Source organism: Phalaenopsis equestris, unplaced genomic scaffold (genome assembly GCF_001263595.1).
Source record: "Phalaenopsis equestris unplaced genomic scaffold, ASM126359v1 Scaffold000028, whole genome shotgun sequence".
NCBI classification, from domain to species: Eukaryota; Viridiplantae; Streptophyta; class Magnoliopsida; order Asparagales; family Orchidaceae; genus Phalaenopsis; species Phalaenopsis equestris.
The window spans coordinates 229082-240870 of record NW_018164470.1 but is presented as its reverse complement, the minus strand read 5'-3'; the positions used below and the strand labels follow the sequence as shown (position 1 = coordinate 240870).

The following is an 11789-nucleotide window of genomic DNA, read 5'->3' as shown; positions in this document are numbered from 1 at the left end:
ATATATATATATATTATTGCAATTTATATGACATGCCATACCTTTCTAATTAACTTTTATATGATATATGATGAGCAATTTGAAACTTAACAAGAAATACAATCATGCACAAATTAAATTTATGAGATCTTAAAATACATAGTAGATCTATTTTGTAGCAATCATTATTGGATCTGCTCCTAATACATCCAAGCAGACAAAATAAAATTGAATTTGAATTATTTTAAGTTCTATATGAACATTATGAGGCATTTTCCAAGTTAAATACACTATTTTATAGGTCACAGAAATGTATTAAAAAAATACACATATCCTTTAAACATTTAGTGCTTATATGTGCTCCAACAAATAGTTAAATGTTTTAATTTAAAGTCAGAGTATGCTGTGCGATAAATCCAAATTTATTGTTGTTTGAGAAGTGTGCAACCACACCAAAAATGTGTGATTATTTAAAAAAATGTGCAAAGTCTTTTTCAAGCCTAAACTAAGGCTTAAAATGCGCGTACGTTCCCAATTGGGTTGCCCCACTTAAAGGATAGAGTTGCAATTTCCATTTTCAACTCCAATCCTCCATATATGGAGCATAGGAGTTGATAAGATCTATATGAAGGAATGATTTATATTCTCTACTTATGGTCTAATCAAATATATTCATATTTTCATAGATCAAAAATCAAACGCTTCATTGTAAATTTGCTTAAAAGATATTATTTTTTAATTTGCATAAGGTTTGCCTTTTGCAAAGAAATTTCATCTTAAAATGAGATTTTTATGTAGTCTTTGACTCAGAGCATAATAGTGATTCATCTTACAAATTTTATCCCTTCTATATGGGAATAAAAACGATAACATTTGTGGTGTAATGAATGTTCACATGAATTCAAATCATGCACAAATCTTGAACCTAATCTTGGAAGGAGGTAGAGTCGATAAGGTTCAATGCAAAAGAATATAATCATTCAAGTATCTTTATTATAGACACATCTATTGTACATCATAACCAAAGAGGGACATTGTAAATATCAAAACTCTTAATTTATTTAAAAAAATGTGAAGTCCGTTTCAAATACCCGACGAAACCAAAGAGGGGGAGAAGAAGTGAGGAGTTAGGAAACCGAAGAAGGGGATTTGAAACGTAGGGTCGAGAATGCAAGGGATGAATTTGCTCTATAAATTAATGCAATCAACTTACTTGTAGTGTCGAGCAAGTTAGGGCAATGAAGCGATGCTCGCGTGTAGATGAAAAGAAAGCTCTATGCGTTCAGGTGCTCGATTGTACCCTAGCTGACCATTGAAGAAGAGAAGAGGAAGAAAGGATGAGAAGAGTGACGTCTTCAAAGTGGGAAGAGGAACTTGTGGATCAGCTCTCATGTGTGTAGAGGCGAGACGCTCATTGAGGGCAACGAAGCTTGAGGAAGTATCAACGTCGAGCATCAAGCGGTTCGCGAAGTCAAGCATCACATGGAGAGGAAATGACTCGCGTGCGTGAGAGATGTCTTTGACCATAATTAAAGGTAAGTTTATTTAATTAAGTTGTTTAATAAATACTATATGTATTATTTATATCTATTTTTTATTTAAATGTTAAACTAAAGTGCATTTGCTTCAGGATATAAGTTTCCACTTCTGGATAAAAGAAAGGGTGTTGGCACTAAAGAAAGGTTAGGGTTTTAGTTCTAAAATTATTTGGTATAAATTAAAAATATTTTACATTAATATTTATGTATTGAAATCTTAATTAAAATTGTGCAATACAACAACAATTGATAATTAAATTAAAATATAATTAAGTGATAATTGAATATTTTGTACTTTACAAGTAATAATTTGAAAGAAGCAATTCAAGTTAAGAACAAACAGATTGTCTATAATCGACGTGAATATTTTTACTTTTAATCTATGATAATATTTTATTTCTTCTCAACTATTTTACATTAGTAGTTAATGATATTTGTACAATCTTTATTTTGATTGATATGTTCTTTTCTTTATTGGTCATACTATTTTAAATGTTATATATTTGTAAATTTTTATTGTCATGCATTAGTTAATGCTATATATATATATATATATATATATATATATAGCCCACGATTGTTCGATTGATTTTATTGAAATATAAAAGGATACATAAATGTTATATGAGAAGAGCCCAAAGAAGCACCCTACCCATACGATACAAGTACATAAAAACTCCAACAAAAGGTATTGATAGACTCAAATAAAATTAAAAACAAATTTAAAACATGCAGAAAATAGTAGCTAAGAACGAGCCAGTTTAGTCATGTCTCTTCCTCTAGTTTTAGGAGCGGAATCATATAACAAGCTTTGAAGAGTCGTGTCATTGCCAGGAGTTACCAAAGTATCATCCATTAAGTTTCTAAGTTGGATTGAGCCCCCGGCCGAGCCCCTAGACTTCTTCTGCCGAGAAGTGTAAACCTATCATTCTTCATCTGAAAACTGACTCATATGATCCTCGATCTGATTTGATGTTAAAACTGCAATAGGAGAAAAAACAGTCGTTGCCACCGCAATAGGTTTCAGTGTATGTGAAGTGTGAATTGTTACCTCTGCACCTAATGCTTCCTGAATAGGAGCTGCGAGACTATCCAGATTTTCAGTTCGAATATTATCCATTGTAGTATGGTCAAAAGAAAGAATCCCAGGGGCAGACACTAACTCCTGTCTTGTGGTGTTTCCCTCCTCAGGTTGGCTGTCATCAGGTTTGCTAAGAGTGCGTTCAGGCACATGGGGTGCGCTAACAGTGTGTTCTGCTTTTGACTACTGGTTCTCAACTGTGAGTGCAATTTGAAACATTTCTCCTGCGGGTGTCCAAACATCTTGCAGCGCTTGCATTAGTATGGTTTTTGTTCCATAATGATTTTTTGTCAATAACCATTGTGAGCAGATCCAAGCTGTACTTCTTCTACGTCTGGTAGTGTAATATCTCGTTCAATTAAAATCCTTGCAATAGATGGTCTTGAAAAATGAACTGTAGGTAAATCTACCTACAAAGGTTTTCCAATGATAGTTCCGATTGCATATAAGATAGGTAGATCAAAGAAACGAAGTCTGATTGCATATAAGATAGGTAGATCAAAGAAACGAAGCTTGAGTTCAGGTAATGAAAACCAGATAGGTGTAACTGAGGGTTCTTGACTGGGATCAAAATTGGGAATCTATTTGAGCAATTTCATCTGTTTGCCTTCAATTGTCATATATATATATATATATATATATATATATGTGATTAGCTTATGAATGATAGGTCTATATTGATGGCTTATATATGCATAATTGTCTATGATGAGACACCTCATTATGTTACTAGCGAGAGAATGTTAATGTACTCATGTACGTAAATAAAAAATGATATTGATATTGAAGCATTTTATTTGATATAATTTTTTAGACGGTGTCCCTATGACAGTTATACATATATAAAATGATTTAGATATGTTATTGGAATAACAAGATTCATTAAATAACATCATATTCTTAAAATATCAAAATTAAAAGATTAACTGATATGCATATTACTTTCTTTTTTTATGTATTATTGTAGTATATGAGTTTGAGTATTCACTGACTTTGGTTAGCTCGCAATTATTTTAAGCTAACTTTTCAGGGGTAATAAATTAATTAAAAGACGATCAATAGAAGAGACAATGTTTATAAAAGACGCGAACAAACTATAATGAGATAAATTTAATTATAGTGCTTTAATTTAATTTAATTAGTAGCTTTTTCATTTGTTAATAATTAGTTATAGAAAATAAATATGGAAAATTTAATCCCACCGTTCAACCTTCCAAGTCCTGGGCTGGGTCGTGACAAAAGTGGTAGCAGGGTCAAGATTTAGTATTAATTAATGTAATTTTGATGAAAGAGCTAATATGATAGTTATAAGAAAATTTTAATAATAATAAAAATTAAAAACTTAAGTTAACTTAAATTAATAATTATATTCATTTAGGCATAGAGACACACCCGAAATTATAGTAGAAGTGAGTCTGATAGAAAGTGATGAAGTACAACTTACAAAGGGGATATGCAAAATGAGTTATATTTAAAATTAACAATCTATGTACATGAGTTGATCTAGATTAAGTATTACATCTTTCCTGTCATTAATCAAGAAAGAAACAAAAGAAAAAAATTATCTAAGATGAAGAATGGGAGTTTGAGATCTTAAAAATAAAACTGGAAAAATGTTGAAACAACTTTTGGTGCCATGTGAAAGTCCCCAATTGAATCAATGCTTAATAGCAAAGTTTTAGTGCATCCACTTCCAAGCTCCTGATTGAAAGACATTCCAATCAAGCTAGTTTGACATGACCTAGCCAAGCCCCACCTAGGACTTCCATAGTAACTTGACAAAAATGGTTAGAGAAGAAGAGAACAAAGATTCTGAAGCTTATAAAAAATTTTGAGATCATATGCCAACAAGAAAGTTAGACAATAAATTTTGGTTTTATTCTATATTGACAAATTAAACGACGTTGATGATGAAGAATTGCTTCCAATTGAAATATATAGTCGTTTTAATGGCCTTGAATATTTCTCAGCCAGCTTTTTTTCAAATCCATACCATGAATCAATAATAAAATATGATTTCTGAAAAAAATTTATAGGATCAACCTTATAAAGAGTGGTATTTCTAAGAAACAACATCTTCGTCTTATTTGATGGTATTAAAGACGGATAATAGCTCAAAGGATATATACTTTTTTAATGGAGGTGAATTAGAACCTTGATGCCATCATTGATGGAGTACATGAAGTTGGGTGGTAATCTTGTTTCTTCCAATCAATCTTTCGAAACAATTAAAGTTGTTTGCAATAGAATTGCTTCATTAGATGAATTAGTATCGAATGCAGTGGCCCGAGCACAATTTAAGGGTGGCAAAACTCTTCTACCTTCACCAGATAATGACAAGAACATTATGATCAATGAAGAGGCCGTTCTTGAAGATCTAACGAAGAAACTACCTTAAGCAAGGGACATGATTGTAATGTCTTGTCACATGAGAAATATTTTTGCATAACTCAGCGTATTTGAAGCTTTTTTTTTTATATCAAAAGATCTGTGAAATTTTTAATTAAAGCTTTTAAAGATTCAAATAAACTTAAAGTATACTTCCTTGAGCGATGCATGATTATAGGTTTGCATATTTGGACACTCCAACCATCATATTGTTTGTGGAGAATCGTTTGCTTAGAATATTAAAATGTAATCACCCATTATTTATTACAGCCGAGTGATGATGTCATGATAACTTAAATCTTTATTGATCCAGGATTTACAGTAAGTCTTATGAGTTTACGACTGCTAAGGTGGTTATCTTTTGATATCTAACAACTTGTTGAGATAAAACAATGGTGAATGTGTTCAGTGGGAAGGGCACGCGACCATGTGATCTTTTATACTGCCCTTTAGATTTGGAAAGTCTTTTAGAGAAGTTAAATTTTATGTAGTTCATGCTGATATTTTGTTTCAAACTCTCTTGGGTCGACCATGTTTCAATGAATATGGCATAGTTCCATCTACTTTGCATTAATATATGAAATTTTTGAAGGATGGAGAATAATTTAGGATCTTAAGAGATATACAACCTTTCAAAACCTTGAGGTGCAAATTTATGAGGATTACAAGTACTTTCAGTCCATAGAAGTGAAAGTCAACACAATCTTGCAAAATTGCACTTTCAAATTTACAAAGCATAGAGAAACCCATAAAGGAGACTAATAAGTAGGAAAGAGGAGAGTAGAAGGATGAATCGACTTCTTATAAAGCAATTAATGTTCCCATTTAAGCTGAACAGAACTATCCTTATTTAGGAAGTGATATAAAAGAAGATGATACTTCTATTAAGTCAAAAAAAAAGTGTAAACTAAGGAAAAGAACAAAGAAGATTATTCTGACTCAGATTATGACTTCAAATCTTTTTAAAAAAGTAATTTAAGGCTCTTATATCTATTTAGGGAGAATAGCCAACATAACAAACACAAAAAATGCATTAATAATTACAATTTTCCCTCATCAACATTTTAAAGAGGTTACTCCTTGTAAGGTCCATAATCTCAAAGAGTTGAAAATATTTTACGTACCTCATATACCTGAATGTAGTGGAGCAAGAATTTTTTTTTATTTTAAATTCACGGGTGCCAAGAGTTGAATTTTGATCGGCTTGTGCTTACATTGATTTCCAATTTTAATTCATAGTTATTTAGAGATCGATGCAAAAGCTAAGAATTTATGCCAAGATCGCTAAATGTGAACTGGATATTTTCAAAGGATATGAAGTTAAAAAGTTCAAATGTATCACTTAGAAGTAACAATAATATCTTTGAAGTCTAGGGTTGTAAACGAGCTTAGTTTGAACGAGCTCAGGGTTTTCAACTCCTACAAAATTAATTATGTTCGAAAATGGCTTATGTTTGAAATTATTCGTAAACACTGTGTTTGTGTTCGACTCGGTTTGCATATTATTGTTTGTGTTTGACTCGTGTTTGGCTGGATTTGCATATTCTTGTTCTTGTTCGGCTTGTGATTGGCTCATACTTTGCTCGAAATTTGCTTTGTTTAAATTAATTAGAAAAATAAATGTATGGTGTTTTATTCAAACCTATACCATTCATATGCAATAAAAAGTACAAAATCATATAATCACACAAGCTGTAGTGATTTAAACTTAGATATAAATATATTTAATTTATTATTAAATAAATAATGCATATAATTTTTTTATTTCAAGCTAAAGCAAGCGAAACACAATCAGACCAAGGGTTGTTTGTGTTTGACTCATTTATAATTCGAACTTTAAAAAAAACGTTTGTTTTAAGTTTGCTTAACGAATGATTCAAGCATGAGCTATTTAACAAGCTGAAGACGAGCTGTTCACGAATAGTGAACTTTTTTGACAGCCCTACTGAAGTCCTCAAATTTACATGATGTAAATATTCTCTGAGATAGGTTTGTTATGCAGAAATAAAGATAGATTGAAATTAAAGATTCAAAGAATGTTTTTACAAAGTCAACCTATCATTTAGTGTAGAAGTCAAGCAAACATTTGAAGATATTAAAGATGGTGGGCAGAATGCTTGAATGAATGAATTGAAATAGATCACTATTATGCCTAGATATTTGCTGAGATGCTCGATTTATCCTCTGATGTGATAGTCTAAAAATTTGCTATTAATGCAAATGCAATGCCCATTGAACAAGCTCCAGTGCATATTAGGCTTAAGATTGAAGTGCACGTGATGGCAGAAATAAAAAAATCTTTTTGAAGCATTCGAGAGAAGAAATTTTCTCATTGGATCACAAATATTGTATTAAAAAAAAAAGGAAAATGTAAATTTTGAGATCTTGATATAGCATGTTTAAAAGATGACTTTTTGTTCCCTATACCAGAATTGCTACTTGATAACACCTTATACTGCAATATTTTTTTCATTTATGGACGATTGGGATACAAATAAATTGTTATTGTTCTCAAAGATTGAAAATATACATTATTCAGTATGCATGTTATGCTATCATGCTTTTCAATTTAAAAAATACTAGGGATAAGCTATGACTCATACTTTTGATGATCTAATCTACCTAGAAGGTACAATGCCATGGTTTTTATCTCTTTGTAAAAGGAAAGATTGTAAAGGCTATTTTGTGCTATGAGGAGAGAATTAGAAAATTTACTCTTAAACGTAATTTTCTCAAATATGCTTTTATGTTATCATCAAGAATTTTGGGGTATATTGTATGCCATATAGGAATTAAATTTGAACCTAATAAAGTCAAGACAACCTTGGAGATGTTATTATAAGAATATCTTTGCCAAATTCATTATTTATTAAGATAGTTCATGTTTTTTTGATGATTGATATCAAATCTATCAAGCACATTTCAACTATTTGCGAAGTTGACGAAGAATATATTTTCTTATAAAATTAATGGGATAAATATTGTCATGAAACTTTTGGCAATATCAAGAAATATCAGTTAAGCCCGCCTGTTTTAGTAGCACTAACTCCAATGAAGCTTCTTATTTTATGTAGTTATGTGCTAGACCTAACTTTGGATTTTATCATTTGATTGCCACCTTCAAAAGGTAAGATAAACATTACGTTTGTAATTGATTGGCCAACCAAGTATTCTTTTCTCCCACCATTATTGTTGCAGAGTTTGATCACTATCATTGTGGCATTTCTTCTTCACAAATTATGCTGACATCATGATATCTCAAAAACAATTTTGTTCAAGCGTGATTGCATCTTCATGAGCCATTTATGGAATGCTTTATTTAAAGTACTGGGCACCCAACTGTATTATGCTATCATCTGGAAACTTATAACTAATCTAAGGTGACAAAGGGGACAACTGAAAAAAATGAAATAAATTTTGCCTTGGCATGTCACCCTATTACGCACTTTATGACCACACACCACTACCTATCCATCTTTACATTGGTCATTACTTTTTCGAGGTTACCGCCCTTGACTACAGCAACATGATGTTGTCTGGCGAAATCTACAAAAGCTCTTTATCTAGACCCAAAATCAAATGCAACCAGCTGATAAACACTGATGTTACCTTCAGTTAAAATTCTGGGGTCTCGTTCTTGTTAAGCTCCATTCTTATCATGAAACTTTGGTTCGAAACAAACGGTATTTTAAGTTTTCTAGAAGATAATATAAATCATTTGTGATGCATTAAAGATTTGAGATTACAGCAAGCAAATTGGGTTTACTTCTTCAATCTTTAAAATTCCCTGCATTTTAATTTTCTTTGTCGAAACCTTACATGGAAGATGGACATTACACTTTTTCTCCTCACTGCTCTATTAATGCTTAATGCTGGAATTGTGCAATTGACATGAATCCTTATGCACCACTAGTTATTCTCTAGGAGTTGTTGACACAGCTCAAATTCCCAATTTCCCTTTTGATATATATATTTTTTAATTTAGTCACTGAATGGTCAAAATCTAAAATTTTCTAAGTGTTATTGATTCTTCCAAATTTAGCATAGTTTGCTTGAGTGTAATTTATTCTTTGTTACAGTAATTATTGTTGTAAGTATGCAAATTCAAAGTTAATGCCTTTTAAGGAAATTTAAAATGAAACCATTAATCCATGGATTCATGATGATAATTTAAGCCGGCAATGCTAGAGATCCAGGGTGGCATTTTGAGTAATTTAAATTCACATTTGTGAAATCTGAAATTTGGTATATGAATAATTCCCCATAGCTTCACAAAATTAGGCATGCATATTATGAATTTGATTTGGAGTAACGTTTTTCCTTTCTTATGGTTTCCTCATGGAAGGGTAGCAGAATATAAAAAGTAAATAATGATGAGGCAATTATTTCTTCATTTTCTCTATTATGTTTCACTTTTGTTTTTATCCTTCGTCATTGTGACTTGGCATTTCATTTTCAGTACACAGTAGCTGGTCAGGAGGGGCCCCCAGTACTTTTCGTCCATGGTTTTGGAGCTTTCCTTGAGCACTTTCGTGAAAATATCTCTGTTATGGCCAAGAGTGGACACCGAGTTTGGGGAATTACACTTTTAGGTTTTGGGAGGTCTGAGAAGCCAAATGTTTTGTATAACGAACCCATGTGGGCAGAATTACTGAGAGACTTTATAGTTGATGTTGTGAGAGAACCAGTTCACCTTGTTGGAAACTCCATCGGGGGTGTGCCTTCATTTTTCCTCAATTTAACATGTTCCTAAATTAATGGTTGCCAAATTTATGGTTTTTGAGGATACTGCTATCTCAATTTCAGGCTATTTTATAGCTGCAGCAGCTGCTTTTTGGCCTTCCTTGGCCAAGTCATTGGTCCTTGTTAACACAGCTGGTTCAGTGGGTCCTAAATATTTACATATGCAATTAAATGAGGTAAGGTTCCTTGGGCTTATTTCTACTACATGTTTACAGCTAAATTCACTATATTGATGCTTTTTTGTTTCATCAGCAGACTATTTTTTTTTAGAGGACCTGCTAATGTATTTGAAAGTATTCTTATTACTCTGATATAATCTTCTTCAATTTTGTGGCCTCTATTTTTAATCCTAGCATGATGAGGGATCATCTAACAAAAGGTTACATTAATTCACCTTTTTTTACCAACTTTCATTTGTATTACATAAACGAAGAATGAAAGAAGAGAGAAATGCATAGTTTATTTTCCTTACAAATGGATTTTTGCATTTATTTTCTCTATGGGAAAATACTATTATGTATGATGGTTGGTTTTGCTTCAGATTGCTTTTCTTTCTTTTTTTTAAATTCATGACATAATGAAATTAGTTAGCTCAAAAAGACAGCCCACATAGAATTACCAGGCTTTGATCCTTAAACTTATTTTGGCAAGTTTTTACTTTACTATTTGATAGTTGATGGGGTGCAAGATGCCAATCAGGTGAGTAAAAAATCAATCACATGGCTCTCTCAATCAAGAGTAAACAAAATCAGACAAAATAAAGAGTTTCCTTATTCGCAATGCTGCAAAGAAGGAAATATTATATTTGCATGAAATCTTTCCTTTTAGCTGAATATTTAGATTAAGAATATGTATTAGTTAAGTTAGCTAAAATAGATTATATAGAATATTATGTACCTAAAATAGATTGTACAGACTATTATTTATTGGAATGAAAGCGAAGGAAAAGACATTCGGCCTATTTGCTCAAAATATTGACATGGTATCAGAGCTTGAATCGGTCTGAATCCTTGGTATTCTTTAGCTTTTGTTATCGTTCGCCGGCATCTTCGACTGCTTCCATGGTCCTCGCCGGGAGCTATCGTTCTTGTCCTTGTTTGAGTTCTGCGACATCTTCATCCACCTTCATCGGAGTCCAAGGAAGCCCGCTACTCCTCTGCCTAGCCGGATCCGCTCTGCCCAAATATCTTTGCTTCGATCTCGACAGCTGCGATCTTCTCATCCCGTTTCAAGCGAAACTTTGATTTTCTTTGCTTTTTTTTGGATCTCTTAGTTTTTCTTTGGCTTTGGACTCCTCTCCCGATTTAAGGCACTGCACGATTTTATTTAGGTTGATTTAGATCAACGATTTGGATTTTTTTTTGGATATCTTGGCTTTCTTTGATTTTTGGTTGATTTTGATCAACGACAATTCTATTTAGAATGTCTTCTGAAATATTAGCTATCAGATTTACGGGAAATAATTATGTCGTATGAGAATTTTAGCTCAGAATGTTCTTAAAAAAGGAGCTTTGGGGCCATATTGATGGGTCTTCTCCAGCTTCTACTAAGGCAAAAGATATTGGTCAATGAGAAGCAAATGATGCTCGAATTGTTTCCTGGATTTTGGGATCTATTGAGGCTCACATAATGAACAATTTACGATCTTTTGGCACAGCTAAAGAAATGTGGGAATACTTGAAGCGCGTTTACAATCAAGATAATTTTGCGAAACGCTTTCAATTGAAACTTGACATGAGTAATTTGTTGACCTCAATTTTCGTGAGGTCTAGTATTTCTCGTAGGAGTTAGGATCTAGCCTTAGGGGTCTTCCTGCGACTATCTTAGAGCCTTAGAAGTGGGACCCGTCTCGTTTTAGTTCGACCCGCTTCCGTCCATTTCTGGAGTTTCGCGTGTGTGGTATCAACTTCTAGCACTTAGAAGGACGAAACCAACATGAGGAAACCCAAAAGGGATTCCCTATAGGTACTTTCCGAGCCTTAGGGTGGCCTTCTGCACAATTCGTACTCCTGCACGCACCGGATTCGCAATTCGGAGAGTCGACGTAGCCGATCGCCGGA

At 32.7% G+C, this 11789-nt stretch overlaps 1 protein-coding gene across 1 annotated transcript in view; it reads left to right on the top strand.

Moving 5' to 3' along the window:
* The window catches only part of LOC110018628, a 100192-nt gene that overhangs the window by 29401 nt on the left and 59002 nt on the right, over positions 1 to 11789 (top strand). The window contains exons 9-10 of the mRNA XM_020715990.1: positions 9446 to 9701; positions 9793 to 9905. Coding sequence (XP_020571649.1) covers positions 9446 to 9701; positions 9793 to 9905 — 369 coding nt within the window. The remainder of the gene's footprint in view (positions 1 to 9445; positions 9702 to 9792; positions 9906 to 11789) is intronic.